Source organism: Solanum lycopersicum, chromosome 1 (genome assembly GCF_036512215.1).
Source record: "Solanum lycopersicum chromosome 1, SLM_r2.1".
NCBI classification, from domain to species: Eukaryota; Viridiplantae; Streptophyta; class Magnoliopsida; order Solanales; family Solanaceae; genus Solanum; species Solanum lycopersicum.
The window spans coordinates 29,123,422-29,149,690 of NC_090800.1; the positions used below are offsets into that span (position 1 = coordinate 29,123,422).

General features: G+C 34.4%; 1 protein-coding gene and 2 long non-coding RNA genes across 18 annotated transcripts; 2 read left to right on the forward strand and 1 right to left on the reverse strand.

The window, feature by feature from the left end:
• The first annotated feature begins 428 nt into the window (after nt 1–428).
• Nucleotides 429–3,850, forward strand: LOC101255323 (uncharacterized). 16 transcript variants are annotated; one of them, XR_011220849.1, is made up of 10 exons: nt 453–814; nt 966–1,026; nt 1,318–1,431; nt 1,587–1,664; nt 1,760–1,904; nt 2,010–2,126; nt 2,675–2,748; nt 2,832–3,157; nt 3,295–3,387; nt 3,504–3,850. It is a non-coding gene; the product is annotated as an uncharacterized lncRNA (long non-coding RNA). The 16 variants fall into 16 exon arrangements; XR_011220845.1 differs by having other exon boundaries at nt 453–706; XR_011220860.1 differs by having other exon boundaries at nt 460–706; nt 2,832–3,181.
• Nucleotides 3,851–14,335: 10,485 nt separating this feature from the next.
• Nucleotides 14,336–15,604, reverse strand: LOC138341807 (uncharacterized). The gene is made up of 3 exons (XM_069293653.1): nt 15,234–15,604; nt 15,035–15,164; nt 14,336–14,905 (listed from the first exon to the last, which is right to left on the reverse strand). The coding sequence occupies exons 1-3, from the start codon at nt 15,602–15,604 to the stop codon at nt 14,336–14,338; spliced, it is 1,071 nt and encodes a 356-aa protein (XP_069149754.1).
• Nucleotides 15,605–24,362: 8,758 nt separating this feature from the next.
• Nucleotides 24,363–25,300, forward strand: LOC112940718 (uncharacterized). Its single transcript, XR_003244996.2, has 2 exons — nt 24,363–24,606; nt 25,074–25,300. It is a non-coding gene; the product is annotated as an uncharacterized lncRNA (long non-coding RNA).
• Nucleotides 25,301–26,269: the final 969 nt, after the last annotated feature.

A 26,269-nucleotide genomic window follows, 5' to 3' on the forward strand; every position in this document is an offset into this window, starting at 1 on the left:
AATAATGAAATGAAAAGTGTGTCTTGTTGATCTAGGGAAACAAGCCTAGCTACAAATTCAGAAAAACAAGTACAACATATAGAAATGTTTCATCAAAATCCAAGCAACCATAAATTATGGAATGTCATAAGGGCAAAGATAACATTTCAGGTAGACAAAAACAAAATACCTGCAATTTTGTTACGGAAAACTTTATCTTTTAAAGTGATCGCACAACTGGTTGAGGATTTTGGGCAACCTACTATGAAACAATCGAATAAGATATTAAGCAACACAGTTCATTGAACAACCCTTGCACATTTCACTACAACAAAATATGCCTTTAGTGGCAATAAATAAATTGCCACTAATACATTATTTAATCTATACAATTCCCGGCATTTGAATTTTTGCCAGTAAAAGGAGTACTCTTTATTGCAATTAAAAATAAAATAATGGAATGAATATCAATTGTAATTTTTTTTACTTCCCCCAATTCCTTTTTACTTCAAATTTTCCTCCATCTCCACCCTTAAACGAAATCAGCACAACGACATGCAAATCAATACGATGGCGATGGAAATTCGCACAACTACAGTGGAGTTAGTCACACTGACAGTGTAATCCGGCACAACGATGGTGAAATTCGACATATCGACGGTGGTGGAGTACAGCACAACGGAAGTGAAATTCAGCACATCGGTGCGTTATTGATGAGAAGAAAGAGGTATCAAAGTTACCAACGTCTCTTCACTAGCTACCCTCAGCAATTCGTATTGTATAGGCAAATTTATCATCGCCGTTGCCTCATATTCGATCAGATCGAATTTGAACTGTACGACAATGGCATTCGGTGACTACTAATATCGAATTTTATTCAGTTGTTGGGTTATATATTTATTTGTATGTTCTAGAGTTTTATTTGAATTGATGCATGTGTTTCTATATGACACAGCCTGATCTTGTGTCCAATAAAATTGGTGCAGAATTGCAGATAGCAATTAAACTAGCTATTGCGGTGTTCGATTTTTGTTCTCCTATTTGAAGGTAAACAACTAAACTTAGTAGTTAACTGAAACCTTATTCATTCATATAAAATTCAAATTTTAGTTACTAGGCTAAATATTTTCGAGATCTCTGCATCTAAAATCAGGGTAGTGAATTAATGGAGTATACTTCTACAGTTTTATGCCTTGAACTTGAGACTTTGTGCACTTATGCAAAATCTGATATTCATACTTATTGCAAAAGACTGATTGTAACATTGATATTCTTCGTCCATGATTTTGGTTTCTTCATCAAAGTTTGTTTGACTACGAACCATATCTTGGTGGATAGGGGCATATCGAAGTGTGGAAAGAAAAATAGGTGGTGAACTGCTTTAGAAGAACATGAAGCTTGATTCTTGTAAATCATTCAGCATTATTTTGTGGAATTGATAAATTTTAAAGGGTACATTTCTCTTTTCTTTTAGCAAGCAATAATCTCATGTTAAAACTTAAGTTGTTAGGGAAAACACAACTTAACTTATACATTGTAAAATCCTTTATAATTAGACCCAACTATGTATTAGTGATTCTTATATCTATGAACCAACTATGTATTAGGAGGTTAAGTATTGCCCTTGCGATTCTAATGAGGCCTAGATTGCTCTTCCTCGATGAATCAACAGGTGGACTAGATAGGTACATAATGTTCTTAAGAATAGATAACTTATTTAACATTGTTAATTGCACAGTAATTGATGAACAACACCTTAAATTTTTGGAATTTGTTACAGTGCCCAACGTTCTTCGTAACACAGACACAGCATTGTTATCACAGCCTCAAATTCAGCAGCCAAGCTGTGAAGTATTTGAGCTGTTTGACAGATTATACTTGCTTTCCGGACAGTTTACTTTGGTAAAGTTTCTAAAGCAAACCAGGCAAGATATACCTCCCTTACTCGAGATTCTCCATCATTTGTCTCCGGGTTTTATAACTTTTCATCATGTGCAAGTTAGAATTAAAATCTAGTTTTTGGTTTGCAGCTCTTCGCAGAAGCAGGATTTCCTTGTCCTCCTTTCAGAAATCCATCAGGTCATTTCCTCCGGTGCCGTAACTCTGATTTCTACAAAGTTAAGGCGAATCTGAGAGAGATGATCAAAGTATGTCTTTTAAGATCATCTTGCTACTAATCAAACTCCAAAAGTTTGCATTAGATTTGGGAATAACTTTTTAAATAAGTAATGCTACTCTGTTCATAGTTGGGAAAACTTGAAGCATACACATTACAACCATGTGTAATGTGTTCTTTGTTTTGACAAGTTCAATAAAATAGTCACTAGCCCACATATATAAGTTTCCGCTTTCTGTTAAGATCTGTCCAGTCTTATTAGTAGAATTAGAACCAACAACCCAGCAACTCGAAAAATATCTTGATCAGTTGAAGTGTCCTTGATAATGGATACCATATGAAGGTATCAAATCTTCAATCTTGACTTATCCGTTCACTTGCACTCTGATTATAAAATTTGAGTCTCATCAAGCCATACCTTTGTGTGTTAATTGTTTGTGTTTGAATATTTTGTTCAGTTCTGATAATTATCCCCCTTGGACCACCTTCTATATTTTTACCTTCTTATCTGAATGTTGCTCTTTTTTTGGGGGGTTTAAACTTATTGGTGACTGAAAAAAAGGGTTCTACTTATGTCAGGACAATCCTAGAAGGATCTACAAAGTATCGTTATCCGCGTTGAGGAAGAACCAGTAGAACATCAACAGAAACAGGTAACTCATTTCTGCATCACACTGATCTTTACTATAAGGCATACCATTTTTCAGTATGTCTGATTTAATCAAATTTTGAGCAGATCCTAATTCTAAGAGTCGGCTCCCACTGGTAATGAGCTTTGGCATTTATGTGTCAAGGGATGAAAAATTTACACCCTTAAAGATGACCGACTTTATTGAAATGCACTTAAGGTCATCGTTCAGCTCGTTATCCCCGAGCTCGAGTCTTTAGGAAACATCAACCTTAATGAGTTCAACAGCTTTGAAGATATTTTAAAAATTTATGGAGGAGGCATCAATCTTCCTGATGCCGTTTTGCAGAGAAGTAGTACAGGGATGCTGTAGGAATTTATTCAAAGTTCTGGTCAGGAGTTTCTTAAGTATCCAATGCCACAAATTATAAAAGGTACTTTTGGATGAAACAGCATTCGTAAGTCAATCCCCAAAGGGAATGTTTCCTTTTTGCTTTGTGCTTTCTCATAGTTCTACACAATATTTCATGGTTTCTCTACTTCATCACTTTGAATTAGTTGTTTTATCCAGTTGCAGTTTAGTACCTAAAGTTGAATGTGTTTTAGAATTTACAAGGAGTTCCTTATCTAGCAATTGGCAAGCATCTTTGTGAGACTACTACAGGTACTTATTTTCCTTATACTTTCAGAAGAACATAGATAGTATTTTTATCACTTCATTCAGTTCTTTTTCAGGCCATTATTACCTTGCAAGCTAATCCAGTAAGCAATTTGATGCAGATAAGGCTCTAAGATATTGCATCAGCAAACAATGCAATCAACCTAATGATGCTTATTCTGAATCGACGTGCCACCTAACTTGCCTAGCTACAAATATCAAATAAATTTGTCTCTATTAAAGATCCTCCTGATAGCATATCATTGTTATCCAAGTTGCCATAGTTTCGCTAGGAAAAAGAAATAATAGTTCAATTGTTGAAACACTCTGTTTTTTTTTTGTTTTTTGTTTTTTTTTATAACTTGAACATGTTGTTGTTTTCATAATTCATATTTTCTTTATGAAAACAAGAAACTGGTTGTATTGTTTGTTCTTGTTCTGTATGAATGATGTTGTTTGAGTTGTGTAATTCTTCTCTTACTATTTTTTAATTGGTTTTCTGATTAAATATATGATTGAGGTGAATTTATGGTCAACTTTAGTTTCCATAATAATTTCCACTAAAATATTTCTTGTTTAGCGGCAATTATTGTATTTTTACTAGTAATAACAAATGCCACAATAAGGAAGCTTTACCAGCTAATAATAATTGCCAATAAATAAATGCCGCTAGAAGTAATTACTTTTAGCGGCAATAATATGAATATTTATCGATACTCTATATAAATGTCACTAAAGGTTTTAGCGATACTGAATGCAATAGAAAATTTAATGTCGCTAAAAGTTATTGCGCAATAAATATTCCTGCTAAAACGAAAATTAAATGCCACTAAAAGCGATTTTTGCGACAGTATTTCTCTGCTTGATATAATTAGAAACGACTCCAAATCATTGCATTCCTTAGTAGAAACATTTAAAGTTTGAAAAGTTCATCATAATGCCATTCAAGATGCTCTTTGAAATGCATGTTGGAAACCCGACGCTTGTCAGGAAATGAATATCATGTTCTTTTATCTTAAGACAAATGCGTATTGATCAAGATCCAATTGGAGAGAGAATATAATTAAATGAAAATCATAATGTACAAAAGTTACAAAACAGTGATTACAGTACAAAGTCTGGTATAAGAAATTATATTCTCTGCAATTTGCACTATTTCGATATTGACATATTATATGTTGTTTAAGTTTTAAGTTCTTTGATCTTTTTATTCTTACATCTTATTTCTAGGCAATAAAATTAATTTTGAGTTTTCAAGTTGTTGTCTATGCCGTATATAAAGAAAAAAGTATTTCCTAACATTTTAGTTACTCTATATACAGTGGTAGAGCTAGAATTTTATCTTAGGGGTGTCAAAATATTAAGATATGAAATCACGTAAAAGATAAGGTGTGTCAATATGCAATATATATACATAAAAGATAGTCGAGTTGTGATAATGTGTTCTCTCTTTCCTTTTAGTAGTCTAGCATAAATTATGTAATCCTCTCGAAAAGCCATTTATGAAGTAATTATTTTACGCAGTTGTATTTATTAATTTGGATATGATAGATTACTAATAACTTATTCCAATAAATTTCTGGAAATAATTGAATAATAAGGGTTTAAAATTGAAAAAAAAAATCCGTTAACTTATTAAAGTTAACAAATAAAAGGAAAAACATTTTTTTGAACATTGGACTAGTAAAAAGGAAGGGAGGGAGTACTTGAGTATGTTCCAATCATGTAGTTTGAATTTTGCTTCTTTATTTTCTTTTCTTATAATGATGTTATAATGTGTTGTTCATTTGTCAACACTACTTTAAAAAAATTCTGTGAACAATATTGGTTGCATCCCCTTAAAAAACTGTTCATTTTGGGATGGGAGCAATGTTAAAACATCCTAAAATGAATGTGCAAATAAAAGAGCAAAAGTTGGAGGAAGTTACTGGATGTTGTTTCCATATTTATATTATTGTCTCCACATGAGGTGAGACTACCAACATGATTTAGAAATAAAACTTTGTGATAAATAAATCTAGAGTTAGACATTTGCATTTCATTTCAATTTTGAAGTGACCTCTCTTCAAACTGCATCACTATGTTGAGTCTGCTGCAGTACTAGATGACATAATACTTGACATAACTAATTAATATTTCCAAGAGTTAATATTGTGGTGAATTCTCAATCAGATTGGGTGGCTATTGTTGTGTGTATCATGATAATTTGTTGGAACTATAAAAAGATTATCACAGTAATAACATTGAGTTATTCTATATGATTAAAAAATTAAGATTGTGTCGCTTCAATGTATGCCTCATTCTCGATTTTTATGTAATTATAAATTATCAAATTTTGATATGCAATTAGTCTCTACACCATCACTAAAAATCAACATATGATCCTAGACGTCACTCAAAGACACTTACGTGTTTTTCCAAACCTCCCTTCACTTTTCTTTCTCTAAGACTTTGATTGATTTAATAAGTAATTATTTCTTACTATTAGACATTAATATTCCTAATGTGATTTTTTCTCCATTAGGTCTGATAGTACTAATTTGATAAATGAGATTATAATGCATAACAATGTGGGTCTTTGTAGAAATGATCAGTAGTTCATAAGAACTCCATGGGAGGAGCTCTGAATTTCTGGAGAAGAAGAACAGTTTCTGGAGAAGAAGAACAGAAGTGAAAACTGTGTTTTGCAGAATGAAAAACTAGCTTTCATTGAGTTGATCTTTGTACATTTATACAGCTAAGTTGTAACAGAATAAGAATCTAACTAACTGAAAAATAACAAACTAACTAACTAACTGAAGGATTAACTAATTTAATAGAATGTAACAGAATGTTAAATATCTGATCTTAACACCCCCCCCCCCCCTCAAGTTGGCAGTGATGTAGTTACTGACAACTTGCGCAAGATATTAGAATGACTAGGTCCATTCAAAGCTTTGGTTAGAATATCAGCCATTTGTTTTGAAGTGGAGACATGATGAAGAGTAATGAGCCCTTCTTGCAATTTGTTTCTCACGAAATGGCAATCAACCTCAATGTGTTTGGTGCGTTCATGGAATACTGGGTATCACAGAAAACTGAGATAGGTAACTTACAAGATTCAGTTAGCTCACCCAATAATCTTTCAAACCAAACCAATTCTCCAACTACCTTCGTGATTGCTATGTATTCTGCTTCCGCTAATGACAAAGATATTGTTGTCTGTTTCTTTGATTTCCAACCGATAGGACTATCCCCTAGAAACACTATATATCCACTTACAGATTTCCTAGAATCAGAACATGTTGCCCATTCAGAGTCACAATATGCAGTAATTGTACAATCTGCACGTTTGGTCATGAAAATCCCTTGGCTCAAGTCATTCTTCAAGTATCTCAATACATGAAAGGTTGCCTTAAGATGTGGTTCTCTAGGTGATGTTGAACACTATATGTGATGTCCATTCTTGTATTTGTAAGAAAATTCAATTTTCCTACCAACTTTCTATAATAAGTTGGATCAGTAAGCAGTGTTCCTTCAGTTGAACTCAATTTCACAAAGGGATCAAGTGGTGATGATGTCGTGCTATAGTTTGAGCAACCAAACTCCTTGATTAAATCAGTAGCAAACTTCTTCTGAGAAATTAAAACACCATTGTCCTTGTATAGAATTTCTAGGCCAAGAGAATAATGCAATTTTTCCAAATCTTTTATCTTGAACTGATCATGTAGATGTTCCTTTAAAGACTCAATTTATGCCAAGTCTGTTCCTGTCAAAATAATGTCATCAACATATATAGCTACAAAAACTACAGATATTCCAACTTTTCTATGGAAGAGAGAACAGTCACTGTCAGAGTGTGAATATCCTCTTGAGCAAAGTGTTGTGGCTAATTTTTCATAGCACTGTCTGCTGTCCTGTTTTAATCCATATAGAGACTTTCTCAACTTACATACCGTTCTTCTATCATCAACTAGAAAGCCTTGTGGTTGTTGCATATAAACCTCTTCATGTAGATCACCATGAAGAAAGGCATTGTTAACATCTAGTTGAAATAAATTCCAACCCTTCTTGACAGCCAAACCAATTAAGGTCCTTACAGTGATCATCTTTACCACAGGTGAGAAAGTTTCATTATAATCAACACCTGTTTGTTGTGTATAACCTTTGACAACTAATCTTGCTATAAACCTCTCCACTGTACCATCAGCTCTGTGCTTGATCTTGTAAACCCACCTGCAGCCTATTGGTTTCTTTCCTGCAGGTAGTGATACTAAATCCCAAGTGTTATTATCATATAAGGCTTTAAATTCTGATGTCATGGCTGCTTGCCATGCAGGATCCAAGGATGCCTCCTCATAAGAAAATGGTTCAATGTCATGAGAAATTTGTTGCATTAGTTGCTGACTATCCAGGCAAAAAGAGGTGAGGGAAATATGGTTAGAATTATGATGACTGGTGTGTGGAGTAGGGGTTGAAAGGCATGAATGTGATGAAGGCAATTTGTAGGCATATTCACTTAGATATTTTGGAACAGTGTGTGTCCTAGTTGATCTCCTAAGAATTGGTTCATTTTGTGTTTCAGTTGGTATTGTAGGAGTAGAAACAGTTTGGGTAGTGGTTGGTTCAGTGTGCATGTTTGTTGGTGAAACAATAGGGTTTGAGTGTTATCTCCAACAATATTATCAAGCACAAAGGGTGAAGAAACAGAATAATCAGTGTTAGTGAATTCCTTGGTGATATCCTTATCCAACATATTCAACATTGTAGAATTATTTCTCAGATTTTTCAAGACAAAAGTGAATTTAGAATCAGGAAACACATCAGCAAAAGAAAATATATTCTCATGAAATGTGACATCTCTAGAAATATGTATCTTTTTAGACTCCAAGTACAGAACCTTGTAACCTTTTGTGTTGAAAGGATATCCAATGAAGATGTGAGGGGTTGATCTTGGTTCAAACTTGTCTTTATGTGTTTTGAGGGTAGGAAAACACAAACATCCAAATGACCTGAGGTGTGAGTATGAAGGTTGCTTGTCATACTGTATTTCAAAAGGTGTTTTGTTGTTTAAGATTATGGAAGGAAGTCTATCGATCAAGTAGGTTGCAGTAAGGACACATTCCCCCCAATATTGTAAAGGAAGTTTTGAGTGGTATAACAAAGCTCTGGCAGTTTCAAGAAAATACTTATGTTTTCTTTCTACAACACCATTTTGTTGTGGTGTGTAAGGACAGGTTCTTTGATGAATGATTCCTTTATTCTGGAGAAAATCAGAGGTTTCTTTATTTGTGAATTCTAAACCATTATCAATTCTGATGGATTTTATTGTGGTTTTGAATTGGTTTTCTATTAGGCAAATCAAGGCTTTTATGGTTTTTAGTGAATTGCTTTTGCAACTGAGATATTGAGTCCATGTTGATCTACTAAAATCATCAACCATGGTTAAGAAGTATTTTTGATTTGTATGTGTTGGTGTATTATATGGTCCCCACAGATCAATGTGAAGCAATTTAAAAACTCTTGTGGATTGTATTGTCTTTTTGGTAGGAAAAGGAATTCTTGCTTGTCTTTCCATTGGACAGATAATGCAAGTAAAAGGTTGTTTTGGGGCAAAGGAAACAGGTATAGTAGAGATAGCCTTCATTTTTCCAAAAGGTACATGGCCTAGCCTTACATGCCACAAATGATCCACATTTCCATGAGACATACATGATTTGTGAAAACTAAAAGGACACAGATTATAAACAGATTGTTATGGAGTCCAACAAATGTCTTTATTATTTTCATGAAGAGATTTTACAGAAGAAATACAAGTGAAAGGCTTATGTGATACAGGATATGAAGAAGAAGAAGATGGAACTGAAGCAAGTGAGGAAGAACCAGATGAATTCCTGCAGTTTGGACACCTTGAACAAGTGAAGTATAGGCCATCCTTTGCACTACCAATCTCCAGAGGGCTCTTCAGAGAAGGGCCCTGCATAATACATGATGAATTGGTGAAACTAATGATAGCTTTGAGTTGTGAAGTTAGACACTGAACAGAAATTAATTTGAATTTAAAACTAGGTACAAATAGCACTTGATATAGAGTCAATGATGAATTTAGATAGGCATCACCAATTTCAGTCACTTTCACTTTATATCCATTTGGTAGTGTAACTAAGAATGGATAGGCCAAGGGTCTGATTTTAGTAAGTAAGGCTTTATTATATGTCATGTGGTTTGTGGCTCCTGAGTCTATAATCCATGAGGCAGCAGGTGATACAACACATTTATAGGACATTTTACCAAAATCAGTTATAGAGGAATGACAAGCTAAGATACCTGCAAGGTTCACAACTCCTTGTTCATGTGTAAATCCATCTGCAGAATTCTTGTATCCACCAATTGTGGCTTCTCCATGAACATGAATGTTTCCCAACAAACTAAGCAACTAAATACTGATCATATGTAATGCTATGAGTCAAATTGTTCCCTTGTTCTTCATACTTCTCAGAAGTTGTACTTCCTGAATTACCATGAACATTTGCTGCAGATCCTGAATTTTTTCCCTTAGTAAACTTGAAATCTGGAGGAAAACCATGTAACCTATAACATTTTTCCTCAATGTGGCCTGATTTCTTACAATAGTCACAAAACAAATTTGACTTATTGTAATTTGATGGATATGTTCTAAATGAATTTCCTGAATTACTAGATGAACCTGTATAGTAATTAGAAGATGAATTGTTGGTAGGATTATTTTGCTTGTACACACCTCTACCCCCTCTTCTACTTGGAACAAAACTTGTTCTGGAAGTGTTAGTGTTGTTGCCTGCATTAGATTGCCTAGAACCTGAGCTGCTGTTTGTAGATGCACTCAGTGATGTGGAATCCAGATGAACTCGAGAATGTGGCTTGATTTCCCTTTGTTTTTCTTCCTGAACTAAGATGGAGAAAGTCTATGCCATGGTGGGTAGAGGATTCATCATCAAAATGCTTCCTCGCACAAATGTGTAGACTTCATTTAGGCCCATTAAGAACTGAATAAGTTGTCTATCTTGTTCTGCCTTGTGCAGCTTATTCTTACCCCCACAAGTACATAAACAAGTGCATTGTGTGGTATCCAAAGTAGCTAATTCCTCTCATAACCTCTTGATGTTGGTGTAATAACCTGTAACATCAAGGTTCCCTTGAGTAAGACTACTAAGCTCCTGTTGAATTTGATACAATTTCGCACCATTTGCTTGATCATATCGATCTTCTAATTCATCCCATAACTCCTTTGCATTATTTACATATTGTAGGCTATCATCTAGACCCTTTGACAGAGAATTAAGAATCCAGGAGGTTACCATATTGCCATAGCGCTCCCATTGATCATACATAGGCGAAGTAGGAGTTGGTTTCATAATCTTGCCATTGATGAATCCTGTTTTATTTTTCACTGAAAGTGCTCTGAGAATTCCCCGTTGCCATGAACAATATCCAACACCATCAAACACAACTGGAGTGATTGATGATCCAGCATTCTCTGAAGGATGCACATAGAGAGCATTATTGGAATCATGAATCTGTGGTTGTTGAGTTTCAGCAGTCAAAAGTGAATGATCTGTACCAATCGCCATGAATCAATAACCAGCAAGAAGAAGAACAACTGAGATCTAATAAAATGGAAATATCAGATTGATGACTGATCGAGGAAGCAACAAATATGAGATTTAAAGAAGAAAAGAATCAATACAGAAGAAGAACCCAAGGCTTTGATACCATGTAGAAATGATCAGTAGTTCATAAGAACTCCATGGGAGGAGCTCTGAATTTCTGGAGAAGAATAACAGTTTCTGGAGAAGAAGAACAGAAGTGAAAATTGTGTTTTGCAGAATGAAAAACTAACTTTCATTAAGCTGATCTTTGTACATTTATACAGCTAAGTTGTAACAGAATAAAAATCTAACTAACTGAAAAATAACAAACTAACTAACTAACTAAAGGATTAACTAATTAACAGAATGTAACAGAATGTTAAATACATGATCTTAACAGTCTTAATTACTTGTAGAAAGTTGGGATTATGACATTTTATAACTGATAATGTATCAAATAAAATTGTATTACTACAATGTTTTCACAATAGTCTTAAAAAAATTATTCAATGGAATTTCACCAGAACATGTGATACGTAATTGAAAACTCAAAAGTTGATTGCACGTGACTGGAGCATCTTGGAATTGATTAGCTTTGGTAGATTTTTCCTTTGCTTAATTTGTTGTTCACAATATTTGTTTATCTGGACTTGTTGAATCAGTCCTACCAAAATTTGAAGTGGATTTTTATTAGGTTTATTATTTACCTTTATGTAAAGGTCTTTACACCAATTCACACTCGTATCCTAACTAAATAAGTTTTTTAAAAAGTTTTCAACTTGATCGGTTTTTTCAAGGCCAAAACATCAAACAGCCACTCTTATAAGACTTCTTTTTTTTCTCTCAAAACATAAATTGGTTGACGAGAAAAGGATAATTTATATATCTCTCAACTTTATTATGTTAAGATCTTATATATCCCTCAATATAAAAATTGATCATATATACCTCTATGGTTACACAAATGACTGCTATATACTCTTTTCCTCTAATAAAAGAGAAACAATTCATTCTTAATTAGCATATTTATACAAGGTAAGGAAAATGTGTATTCACTCAATTTTACTACAAGATAAAGAAAATAAGAATATTATTTTAAAAAATTAATTTTTTTAAAACAACTAATATATATATATATATATATATAAACACACAAAAATGTGGCAGACGAGTGTGTAAAAACACAACCAACTTGGGTTGACGTTATCATATCAGCACAAAAGGTGCACAAAAATATTTTAAAATGTGTCTAGGGGTTATAGGACCCTATTACATTTAGGTGTGTGTATGAAGTTTCGGAGCTTGGGGGGTGGGTTATTTTGTCTTATCCCTTTGTAAACAAACAACTTATTCTTAAAAATTATGCTATGAATATAAGGTTGAATATGAAAAAAGAATTCTAGCGTAACTTGTACTCAAATCAAATTACCCCTAACGGTCTTCATAGATATTTTTGTGTCTTTCTTCATATCCTTAGTGATCTAATGTGATATGGCTTAATAACTTGCAAGAGCGTGAAAGATTCATCAGTGAGTTGTTGTCACGACTGGAATCTAGACCAAAGATGAGACCGGCATCGTTGACCTCTCAGAGGTCGCAAACAAGCCTACTTACGTCATTCTTACTTTACATAGGTTAATTTTAGCAGAGAATTTAAAATTTTTCATTCTTTAAATATACTTGCTTAATATTTTTTTTATATTTCGTAATCGTTCATAATCAACCATCTAACGTTTAAGCGATAAGCAACAAAAAGAAATAATTCATTAAGTATTAATTGTATATCGGCCAGAATAGCACTAATACAAAGTCTGAACAAAAAACAGGAAAGAAATGCTAGTAGAACATGCTCCACTAGCTCAACTCTAAAACTACGCTAGAATGTAACACCGTAGCATCCTCGAAAGCGTGAGGACCTACCAAACTCCGGATGAATGCAGGCGTTCGGATATCTGCAACAACGAATCTATAGCTCTACCGCTCACCAGTAGTTGCACCTAAAAGTAGATGTTTGTATGGGATTAGTACACACTTGTACTAAGTATGGGTATATGCAAGAACACACCAGGGACATGCATTAGAAAGAATAGCTCTTTCCTAACGACATGATTTTTGGAAGTCAAGTCAGTGGACTTGCCAAATTGAGATTGGGAAAGTTATGCCATACGAGTGACATGCATCATTATAATTATCGTACTGCACAATACATAACACCTTCATATATCACATAACATATAACACATAGCTTCTTTCATATTATTCATTCATATGGCATGAGACCTTGTTATCACAGACTTGACCTTAAGACTTTCCAAAATAAGGGCTCAACATATGGGACCTCAACTTGGGAGCCTTCTTTAGCAAACACAGAGTCTGCTTCATTCATTCATACGTGTTTCATTCCAGTTCATTCATAGGCCAGTGTGAACACTAGCTATACCTAGGATGTATTTTAAGACTTCCATCAGGCTTGCTGTGCAATGATAAGGAATAACCTAATGTCATTACCTGAATCTAGCTCACCTCTTGATTATCATATCCTAACACCTTCGGTATCATTCATCTCTTTATATGATCCATTTGAGGTTGGCCTCATTCATTCATTGCGTACTTTAACTTTAACCGACAAAGATCATGTGAGCATCATGAAATCCAGTGTCTCTCCCACACCGAACAGAGGTGGAATCACCGGCAAGTGACTCAATAACATGCTAGCGTATATGGGAATTTAACCCCGCCAGACCCCTATAGTGGCAGTATAGGTTCAAAAACTAAGAGATGTATGGAGATCCATACCCGGCAAGCCAGACAGTCTCATCTCATCAGAGTTATGCGAACCTCCACCCTTCCCAAAAGAAGGCATCACCGCTCATAGCTAGCCTATCGGTGCTCAGTATAAAGTTCCATTACATTCAACTCATACATCATGGAAGCTGACTTCTAGTATGAGGACATCATATCTCAATAGATGATTTCTCATCTCATCATTAGTATTAAGTGTTTTAAACTCAATATTTTCATTAGAGTGTTCATAGAAACACATCTAGGAATTCATTTACTACAGGCACCGAGTCTATGGAAGGAATGTCATGATCTAAATCATTAACACTCACAAGATGACATAGTAACCCCTTGGCCATCATTTTATTGGACTTAAGATTTTATATCAAGGGGTTAGGATGATTCGAATTGTACCCTTCCAAGACTAACTCTTCTTCATTAGGGAAGCAAAACCTCACCACTCTATTATGACAGTCCAAGCAAGCATAATAGTTGTGAAGCCAGTCCATGCTAAGAATAATATCAAAATCATGCATGGGTAACTCAATCAAGTTTGCACACATAGTCTAGCCACTTACAACTATTCGACAATTCTTGTATACCCTATCAGTTCTTACATTTTCTCCTAAAGGCGTACTTACCACTATAGGATCATGCAGAACTTCAGGTAGTGTTTCAAAAGTAGGGACAAGCAGAGGAGTCACAAAGGAAAGCGTAGACCCTGGATCAAGTAAGGCATAAACAGAAGTTGAGAATACTTGCAGCATACTGGTGACCACATCAGCGGACTTCTCTAGCTCCTCCCTGCCTTTCAGGGCATAGAATCTTTTCTTCTTGGGAGGCTCGGCTGCTGCTGCACTCTGTTGGGGTAGGCCTAGGTTGAGCATTACCTCCAGCCTTACCTCTGTTCTGGGGACAGTCTCTGACCATGTGTCCACTTTTACCACAACCGAAGAAGGCATTAGTTCCCTTTCTTCATTCTCCACTGTGATATCGGCCACACTTAGCACAGGTCTTCTTTGGAGTTGCATATCACATACATTGTCCCTCTTGGGTTGGGGACTACATCCTCTAGGTGTTGTATTTCTTTGAGGGTTAGAATTCCTAGAACTTTTTTGCCCCTTCTTAAATTTGGGCTGCTCACAGACGCAAAAATTATTTCTATGTCCTCCATGGCTGGGACCTTCCTGATCTTGAGGCCTAGGCCTCCTAATATCACGAACATCTCTCCTCTTGTGTCTATCCTCTACCTACTGGACATGCACCATTAGCCTAGAAAGGTCCATATTATCGTGGAGCATCGCAGACCGACACTCCTCCTCCAGGTCTCCATTGATTCCTGTGAGGAACCTGCTCATCTCATCTCTGCTGTTCGAAACGAGGGAAGTAGCATACCTGGATAATTTAAACAAAGCTAAGTACTCTCCTCATTCTTGCTATTAAAAGTCAAGGGAAGTAACATACCTTGATAGCTTCACAAACTTCAGGGAATACTCCTTGACCGTCATAGAGCCTTGTTTAAGGTTGATGAACTCCTCAACCTTGGCCTCCCTCATCTCTCTGGGGAAGAATTTTTCCAAAAATATTGTCTGGAACAGCTCCCATGTGACTGGCACTCCACCTAGGACACGACTATCTTGCCACATCTTGCACCAAGTCTGTGCAACATCCTTGAGCTGGTAGGAAGCCAGCTCAAGCTTCTCATTATCAGTGGCCCCCATGGCCACCAGGATCTTATGCACCTCGTCTATAAATTCCTGAGGATCTTCTGAAGTCTTAGCCCCTGTGAATATAGGAGGATTCATCCTCGTGAAATCTCGCAGTCTGTCAGCCATGCTGCGAACCGATGGGTTCTCCCTTTGAACATCCTACCGATTGACTTGGGCAGTCATAGCCTGGGTCTGCATTGTGATGGCATGTACCATCTGGGCTAGATATGCCCTCATCTACGCATTTGTAAACTCAGTTGGGTCAACCAGCATGGCTACTCCTTCAGCTGGAGCCTAGGGTGCATTCTTATTATCCCTAGTTGATGTTTCTTCTGTCCTCAGACCCTTACTCCTCCAAGTGTTCATTCTCTAAAAACAACAAGGATTGATGTTAGACACGTTCATAACACCAAAATTCAACCATTAGGAAAAGCAAGATAAGATCAGGAGAAGGGGAATTTTTCCTACGCATCATGCAGTCTCTAATCTAGGATAGTGGTGTACTTCACTACCATAACTTAGAAACTACTAAATGTGGTTGATGTGAACTCATTATTCTCGAAATTTAACCTAATTCTCTGATACCAACTTTGTCACGACTGGAACCTAGACCCCAGACGAGACCGACGTAGTTGGCCTCTCAGAGGTCGCAAACAAGCCTACTTACGTCATTCTTACTTTACATAGGTTAATTTTAGCAGAAAATTTAAAAATTTTGATTCTTTAAATATACTTTCTAAAAAATTTTTATATTTCATAATCATTCATGATCAACCATTTAACATTTAAGAGATAAGAAACTAAAAGAAATAATTCATTAAGTATTAATTGTATATCGGTCAAAATAGCACTAATACAAAGTCTGAACCAAAACAAGAAAGAAACACTAGTAGAACATGCTCCTCTAGCTCAACTCTAAAACTATGTTAGAATGTAACACAGTAGCATCCTCGAAAGCGTGAGGACCTACCAAACTCCGGATGAATGCTGACGTCCAGATATCTGCAACAACGAATCTGTAGCTCTACCGCCCACCTCTGGCTGCATCTAAAAGTAGATATTTGTATGGGATAAGTACACACTTGTACTAAGTATGGGTATATGCAAGCAGACACCAGGGACATGCATTAGAAAGAATAGCTCTTTCCTAACGACATGATTTTTGGAAGTCAAGTCAGTGGACTTGCCAAATTGAGATTGGGAAAGTTATGCCATGAGAGTGACATGCATCATTATAATTATTGTACTACACAACACATAATACCTTCATATAGGTAATAACATATAACACATAGCTTCTTTCATATTATTCATTCATATGCCATGAGACCTTGTAATCATGGACTTGACCTTAAGACTTTTCAAAATGAGGGCTCAACATATGGGACCTCAACTTGGGAGCCTTCTTTAGCAAACACAGATTCTGATTCATTCATTCATACGTGTTTCATTCCAGTTCATTCATAGGCCAGTGTAACACTTGCTATACCTAGAATGTAGTTTAAGACTTCCATCGGGTTTGTTGTGCAATGATAAGGAACAACCTAATATCATTAGCTGAATCTAGCTCACCTCTTGATTATCCTATCCTAACACCTTCGGTATCATTCATCTCTTTATATGATCCATTTGAGGCTGGCCTCATTCATTCATTGGAAACTTTAACTTTAAGAGACATAGATCATGTGAGCATCATGAAATCCAGTGTCTCTCCCACATCGAAAAGAGGTGGAATCACCGGCCAAAGTGACTCAATAACATGCTAGCGTATTTTGGAATTTAACCCCGCCAGATCCCTATAGTGGCAGTATAGGTTCAAAGACTAGGAGATGTATGGAGACCCATACCCGGCAAGCCGGACAGTCTCATCTCATGATAGTTACGTGAACCTCCTCCATTTCCTAAAGAAGGCATCACTGCTCATAGCTAGCCTATCGGTGCTCAAGATAAAGTTCCATTACATTCAACTAATACATCATGGAAGCTGGCTTCTAGTATGAGGACATCATAGATCAATAGATGATTTCTCATCTCATCATTAGTATTAAGTGTTTTAAACTCAATATTTTCATTAGAGTGTTCATAGAGACTGGTCTCTTCATTATCTTACACTCTCCTTTGTGAGTATGTATTGGTAACATTTACTTAGGCTCATTTGAGATTTCTGTCATCATATATATTAGACTCATGTCATGATTGTCACCATATTCTTCATTATTAGAACCTTTATTTTTCATAGTTACTCACCCCTTATTACGTGAATGTTCATTTCTTCATTTCATTACGTATATCTTAGGTTCACTTATTTTTGAACGTATTTTAGACTTATGTGTCTATACATACAATCCATGGAGCTTCATTTATAGTTCGTTAAGTGATTCTTCTTTCTAAGATTATGCATTACAAAACTTATGTATCTTGTATATATGCCACGATCTTAATTTTTTATCTAAGTAGATGGTATTATTCGTGAATATTTTACTCACGTATGACTTATGTATCAATACGGAGGTTTGGGCACGGGAACCCAAATCTTGAATCACTTGGATATCATTTATATTTTTCATTGATTTTATATCTAATATTCATAACATTAGAACTCTAAATTAAATCTCAACATTTTCATGAAATAAATAATTTTCTATTTTAATTAGAATTCTAACTTAAATCTCAACATTTACATGAAATAATTATTTTTTTATTTTAATTAGAATTCTAATATCTCAACATTTACATAAAGTAATTATTTTCTATTTTAATTAGAATTCTAAAGTAAATCTCAACATTTACATGAAAGGATTAATTTTCTATTTTTAATTAGAATTCTAAATTAAATTTCAATGTTTACATGAAAAAATTAATTTTTTATTTTTAATTAGAATTCTAAACTATTCTCAATATTTACATGAAGGGATAAATATTCTATTTTAATTTTACTACTAATTAACCAAAAGGTTGGGGGTTCGAGCCCCAACAACCCGTTTATGTTTTAGAATTAAATTTGCTACAATAGGGAGGTAGTGGATTCGGACCCCCGCAGCCCCACTTATTTTCTTTTAATTTTTGCTGAAGAGGAGGAGGTGGTGAGGTGGTGGGTTTGAACCCCCACAACCTCACTTTTATTTCCTTAATATTTTGACCGCCCCCCTCCCCTTCAGCGCTGAGGTCGTGGGTTCTATCCCTACGCCTCGCATCTTTTCTTTTTTTTCTTTTTCGCGAACTGGGGGGTCGTGGGTTCAATCCCCGCCCCCAGCCCTTTTTTTCTTTTTCGCTGAGGCGAAACTCGCTTGTCAGTGCCCCAGTTCGAGTCCCGCCTAACGCATTCTTTTTTATTTTTGAATTTCGCTGGCCCCCAACCCTAGTTCGAATCCCCCTTAACGCGTTCCTTTTTTTTAAAGCATGTGTTGGTGATGTCCTGGGTTCGATCCCTACAGACCTCACCTATTTATTTATTTTTAATTTTTAGACACCCAAAATTTCCAGAATTCACCTGTAGCAAATTTTCAAATTATGGAACTTTGTTACACATTTTTATGTAGCATTTTACGAGATATTTGAGCACCTCTTTCTTAGTCGTTCGTTAGGATTCATTAGACAAGTTAAAGGTATGATTTGGTCATTTGTTTAACTGGAATTTCTAGCATTTCAACCATGTGAACATCACGATTTTAAGAGCCTCTAATTGTAGATAAAATCACGAGTACTTTCTAATCTATTAACATGCTTAAGAAAGACCCAAAATCATGGTCAAAATCTTGCACAAATACATACGTAGCTACATTCATATTTCCAAAAGACACGAAATATAAACACATAATCATGAAACACATACTCGAACCTAAGGGATCTCTTGGGAAAGGGACCAAGAGGAAAGGAAATCATACCTTTATTGATGTTCAAACAAAGAATTTGTTGCCCAAAACTCTCTCCAAAAATCAGCCCAAGTTACCTCAACGTCCACACCACTCAACGAACAAATTCTCTTCGCCTTAACGTTTTTAAGTTGCTTTTTAAAAAAAATCATGTGAGTTCTTCTAGTGTGAAGAATTATTGATGTATTCTCTGGGTTTTTTGTTGTATTTGGCAGAATAACGTGTGAGAGATAGAGAACGTGAGGGAGAGAGAGAGTTAAGAAGCGTGAGAGAGAGAGATCTACTAGGATTAGGAGACTAAATTCAAGATTTAGTCAAAATAGGATTTAACTAACTTCATAAAAATCTGATTTATTTTAAATTAATACGTGAAAGGACCATTATGACTTTAAAATTTCAGATTTTTAATTAATAATTAAATCACCTTAAGTACATATATATTCGGGTTTTTTTTTGAATCGTTACAGTTGTATTTTAACTACCTGATTTTTGTCACTAGGGAAAAGCCAATGGACAAAGAACTAGGACCAGAAAACTTTTTCGTGGTAACTTGAGATTTTCTAGCCTAGTCCAAATTTTGACGAAATTAAAGTTAGTGAGGTCTAGGGAAATATGGTAACAAACTATAGATCTATTAATGAATTTGATTACATAAATGGATAGCTAAGATTTTAAGGAACCTCTACAACTTTACAGAATTTAATTCGGGTGAGTAGAACTCCCCAAACTGATCTTAGCGTTAATGAGTACGGGGCGGTTGTAGCATGGTGAGTGCTTTCATAGAGGGACAAATGCGACTTAAGTCGGAAATAAACCCTAAGAACGTTTTATTCTGCTATTTTCAAACTTGAGAGCTAAGGAATGAATCCAGTTGGTTCTTGCCAGTTTTCTCCCTTTTCTAAGGTGAAAGGTAAGGTTTTAACTCCCCGAGTCTATTTTCGATCAGTAAATTATAATCTAATGGGTAATTATCAATGCGGGGGTGGACTTTGATGAGAAATTTATGGTGAAAAAAGCCCTAATCTGGGTATGTAGTAAAGGGTTTGATCTAGGGTATATAGTGTTGACTTTTTTCGGGTAATTAAGTCTTCTTTATTGATGCTAACATTAAATTAATGGTTTGTAGACCAAGAAAAAGCAGAACGGATCAAGAATGGGAAGAATCAAGTTTCTTAGGAGATTCAAGTTTTTTTCAAGATAGGTGATGGTAGTGATTGCATGATTATGTGATGTATGTTTGTTCTTGCTTCATTATGAAACATGTATGGATGCAAATGTTGCATTATTGATAATATTAATCGTAAATGAGGATGATTGACTAATTGTTGCCATGAAATCATGACTTGATTGTACGATTATGAGAATCTACTTTGTGATTCTACGTGATTGTGGCTTGTTTAATGGATAGAGTGTTGCGTTCTGACACAGTAACTTTGATCAATTTCTACATTTCAGCATAAATATAGGATCAGTTGGCGTGTTTCGGCATAAAAGTTGGATCGGCTACCACGTTCCGTTATGCTAACAGTTTGGGTTTAGGTTACATGAGAGGACTATTGACTTGACATAAGTATATAATTGAGAATTGTGAAGTTTTCCGTTGTTCTTGAATATTGTTGATATTGTATATATACGATATGCATGTTATTATTATGTAGTAATGGCTTATGTATGTTGCACTTAGTGGGATAGTCGTGTGATCCTACCAGCATACTGTGATTGTGTATTGATACTACACTTGCTCTTTTTTTGTGGAGTACGAGGCATTTTCAGGTGGCTATGACAGACATCTCTTAGAAGATCAGTGATCGTTCAAATTCAAGGGTGAGCCAGTTCTTCTAGGCTTCCATGATTTCTCTTTTCGTTTATGTCCATCTTTCCGTACTTAGACTTTCTAGCTAGTTATTTGAATGTTAGTTTGGGGTTGTATCCCTTCTTGTTTAGACTTTTTAAACTATAGATGTTTTGGTACATTGACTTTCAGGGTCTGGGCATTATTTCCGCAATATTAGTTTTGGTTGTTATACTTCTATTGGAGTTTATGGGAACTCCCTGTCTTTCTTTTAGCATTTAAACTTGCTTTTGTAACCTTAAATGTCTTACTATTTTGATTGAGTTGGTCAGCTACTTAGTATAAATGATTTTCCCATCGAAAGATTAGTGTTGTGTCAATCATTATGATCTGGATCGTGACATGTATGTAACAAGACCCTCTAAAACTACATCAAATATATATACATTAAATAAACATAGTTAGAACTTAGAACCACTATGACTAATACCATCACCATTGACCAACGAAAATTTATTACAAATACCTACCAAATATTGACCATGATACAAACAAACAAGACCACGAATATGAGATCTTTTCAATTATCAAATCTTAATTTATAGCAGTCAACTCCCTATCTCTGTGTCCAAATAGCTCAGAAATTTCAACTTGTATTATTATTGTGCTCAAGAGCTAATAAACTTGTATTATTGTTGTATTTAAGAACTAACCAAACTTGTATTATTTGAATCGCTCAAAAGTTAAAGTGTCCGGTAATTTCTATTATTTTCTAACAGAAGAGAGTTAGAGTCTATGTTGATGGGCTTAGAGCTTTTGACTTAAGAAGTTAAATATTACACTTAGAATGTCATTGAACTTAGTTTTATAACTCAAAAGTCATTCAACTATTAGAAGTCACCCAACTTATCTAAATGATTTTTTAATTAATCAGGTATATGTTGATGAAATATCAGACCTTTGAATATGCATTTATGCTCTACAACAATAAATTGACTCAAAAACCAATTTAAGATTTTTTTTATAAAAATAAATCCAATCTGCTAATGAAAATGGTAAATGTATACCCATATATTAGACAGCGCGGGTGTATCTGCACCATTTGTTAGTCGATGGAGGTATATTTGCCACTTTTCTACGAGGTGTATATCTGCTTTAAATTGAAAAGTTGAGCTGTATATTTGCCCCGTTGACATAAAATTAAAAATTAAAAAAATTAAATTTATTCTTTTCACTTCCATTTAATAAAAAGGTATATGTGAGCCACTTTTATAACGTTAGAAAATATGAGTTACTTTTGTAATAATGATATATGTAAGCCTTTTGCGCCATAATTTTTCTCTTGTATTGACATGAGAATATGTAAATTTATTAGAGCTATTAGAGTCTACGTTTGATCATCATTAAGTTGATATACAATCAGATGCATAAACGAAATAACAATTTTTTCATAACTTATAAAAAATGACTTTTTGACTTTGAAATGTTTTTGTCAAGATCTATACACTAAGCAATAGTCTTATCCTAACTAACCAAATGTTTTGTGAACCTTTACCTTTAGGTCAAGGCCTATACACCAAGCAACACTCTTATCTCACCAATCATAACATTAAAGGGTTTTTGACTTGATATATTATTTTTGAGATCTATACACCAATCAACATATTTAGTGTCATAACTAATCGACTCTATATGATCTATTGACGTAAAAAGTTTTAGTATAGGAGTATACACCAGTTAATAGTCAAATAGACTATTCACACTCTTAGAAGTGTTTACATTGTTTCACTAAAAAAAAAAACTTTTAGTGGCAATAAATGTATACATTAACAAAGAGTATCAAAACTTACCAACATTAGTTAATTGTCATTGGATCAATGTCACAATAGACTTTAGGACATTTACGAAGAGTACTAATTGTCCTTCCAACTACATATTTAGTGAAAATTAAGTTACTGTCATTAATTAATTACCGCTAAATATCATTTTTGATATAGTAATCAAATAATTGTTTTCTATTGTTAAAGGTGATATTAAATGTGTTTTTTTTTTAAAAAAAAAAAAACAAGGAAAAGGGCTCAAATATGTAATAAATATCTGAGTGAGGACTATTTGCACAGACTTGGATTGTGAAATATTCGCCTACTTAAGTATCGAACAATTGTATTAAAAGTGATTGAATTTTCTTGTTGTTGCTTTTATTTGAATTTCTCTTTTGCAATGGCTGAGCATTCACTTACATTTTTTCCAGTACTTTAATTCCTAGTCATTGGCACTTCAGAGTAAAACACAAACCTATATGGTTGAGTCATTTAAACCCAATTGCTGGAAAATTTATACAACAAGCTTGGAATAATGATCTAAGAAATATAATTAACCTTGTAGGGGCGACAAAGCAATATGATAGCCAAATATTATTTTATACTATCTTTCTATATATGTTGAACTCTTTTTATGTTCATAGAAAATTGAAGTCAGGTGGAATTATTTTTAAAATATTATAACACCCTATAACATGGGAAAATCCTAAATAACATCAGATTTTTCCTATTTCTATATCAACTATAGATTTTAATAGTCCTTTTCATTGTGAATCCTTTCATTTAAATCAAGGTCTACACACCTGTAGCACCCCTTATTCTACTTTTACTAGTTCTATTTTTGTGACGCTTATAAATTATCTTGTGTTATATTATGGACTCGATTTCCTATGGTACTAGTGACAATAAAATAGATTTAAACTTAGTTGTTCGTATATTTTGATGTGACCCGATTAAGTTGACATCGATGGAAGTATTTAAACTTGAGATCATGAGGTGGTACTTGTGTCTAAAGTTTGAAGTGACATAGTGTATATTAGTTTTAAGTTAATTTAAATGTATTAAAGTCTAGAAATAGAATAAAATATTGAGGTGCTTGCTTGATTATACTTAAGATAGTAGGTGACAAGTAGGTGCATCATCTGATTTTCTTGATTACCAGCCCAAGAAAATAATTAGGTGCATAGCCTACTAAGACTTTTTTGACCATGTTATTGGGCCAAGTATACTACGACCTACTTGCATTAATCTAGCCCAAGTTGAATAGAAGAATCAGGGGAAAATGAACAGTCAAAGCCCAATATGTTTAAGTCCAAAAAGTCCCAAGTAAAAAATTCCAAGTAGGTGGATCACCTACTTGATAATTTATGTCCCAAAGTGAGTGAGAAATCTGGCCAAAGAAGGTCCTTTTTAAAAGGATTGATATCAACTTTTTCCAACCATTTTTACTTTGAAAAAAATATCTGATTTCTAGAGCTTTCTGTCTTCTTTCTGAGCTCCATGGAGCAGCCATTAAATACCACTAGGGTTCTTGAATATTAGGGATTTCAAAATTTTTAAAGGTATAAGTTAAAAAAAGTTGAGGAGGACAACCTTTACCTTGAAAAATACAAGTCTTAGCAAATGGTAATTCATTCCAGCAAGGTAGGCTACTATAATTTTCTCCCCCTTCTACTTGAGTTAATTAGGACATTCAATATGTGCTAGTAAGTTGGTTATTTTTCCTCCTACATGGTGTAATATTAGGGAGGATGTTCTAGTGGTTAGTAAATGTTGGGACAACCATGGAGGGGAGTCCCCTTTAAATTCAATTATGAGCTTGTTTGAGCTCATAACTGAAAGCGATGTCATAGGTAACCTCTTCTACCACTGACCAGCTGGTCCTTTGTATGATAGGTCTTATAAAGATTTTAACACAGAGAAAATTAAAGAAAAGAATGTAATATACATGATTCCACAAGTATAAGCAAAAATAGTCTCAAATCCTTATCTATTTGTATTTGGTTTCACTTGAGCTCTCAATTTACATATGGTTGTATTATGTCTTACATATTCAGTACATTCTTTAGTACTGACGTCCCTTATTGGAATCACTGCATTTCATGTTGTAGGTACAAGTACTCAACTAGTAAATCTCTCCAATAGTAGAACATGATACTCAGTGATTGTTGGTGAGCTCCAGATTTATTTAGGGATTTTTCGAGTCTTTACTATGTATATATTTTCATAGTCGTGGAGTCATGGATTCATGTAGATACTTTGTAGGCATTGTAAATCTATCAGGTGTATTCATTTTTCACTTCTCACATGCATCAATTCATCTTGTCGACAGGTGTGGTATATGAAGCTTCTCATTAGTAGATCTATCTTGCATAGTAGTTTACTTTTTCATCATAGGTCACTGTTACGACCCGATTTCAAAAACTAAAGGTTTCGAAGTCAATTTTACAACTTTGGCAATTTTTGTTAAGTTTTTGGAAAAATTTATGATTTAGAGAGTTGCCACTTAATTTTTAGGAAAAATTAAGAAAACCATTTTAAAATGTGACCTTAAAATAAAATCTTTGATAAATCAGAGTCGGGTAAGGGTTCAATTAATTTTCTAATGAAGGATTTAGGCATCTGAAAATCCGCAAACATGCGATTTACCAACGGATTTAAAAGTTTGGCTAATTTTTCTAAAGAAAACTTAAGGTTACTTGTAAAAAATCTTGTTTCAAAATAACTAAATTCTTTTGACACTTGTACACTCATCTTATTCTAAGTATGAAATAAGTCAAATGCTAAGCTGTCAAACGAGAGAGTTCATGCAAAACTCAAAGAAGGGAAAGAAAGGATTAGAATCAATACGAAACAATATTAAGCTAAGCAAAGAACATAATATGTATACGGTGACTGTAAAGGTGCCAAATTTAAAGCATCTATTCATCTTAAAATTTAACAATACATCAGAAACCATATTAGGCATTACAGACAAATAGCAAATATAAAAAACAATAATGTGTCCTCTATTTCAAATCAATATATATGCATAATATGACGCTCGAATTTATTGACAACAAATCCTCGAGTTCGAAAGGATTCCAAAGGAAACACAGTGAGTTAACTTGTTACCGTACCAATCAAAATAACAGATCATATGACCATCAGTAATTCATAGTTTCTCAAATCTAATAATGTGGTAATTCGGACAGATTTTCAAAGCAAATTAAGAAGGCTAGACAAATATCCAAACTCAACCTATTCTTAAAAGCGGAGGATATAAAAGATAAATAGAGAACAAGACTACTACAAGAAGCTTTACAAA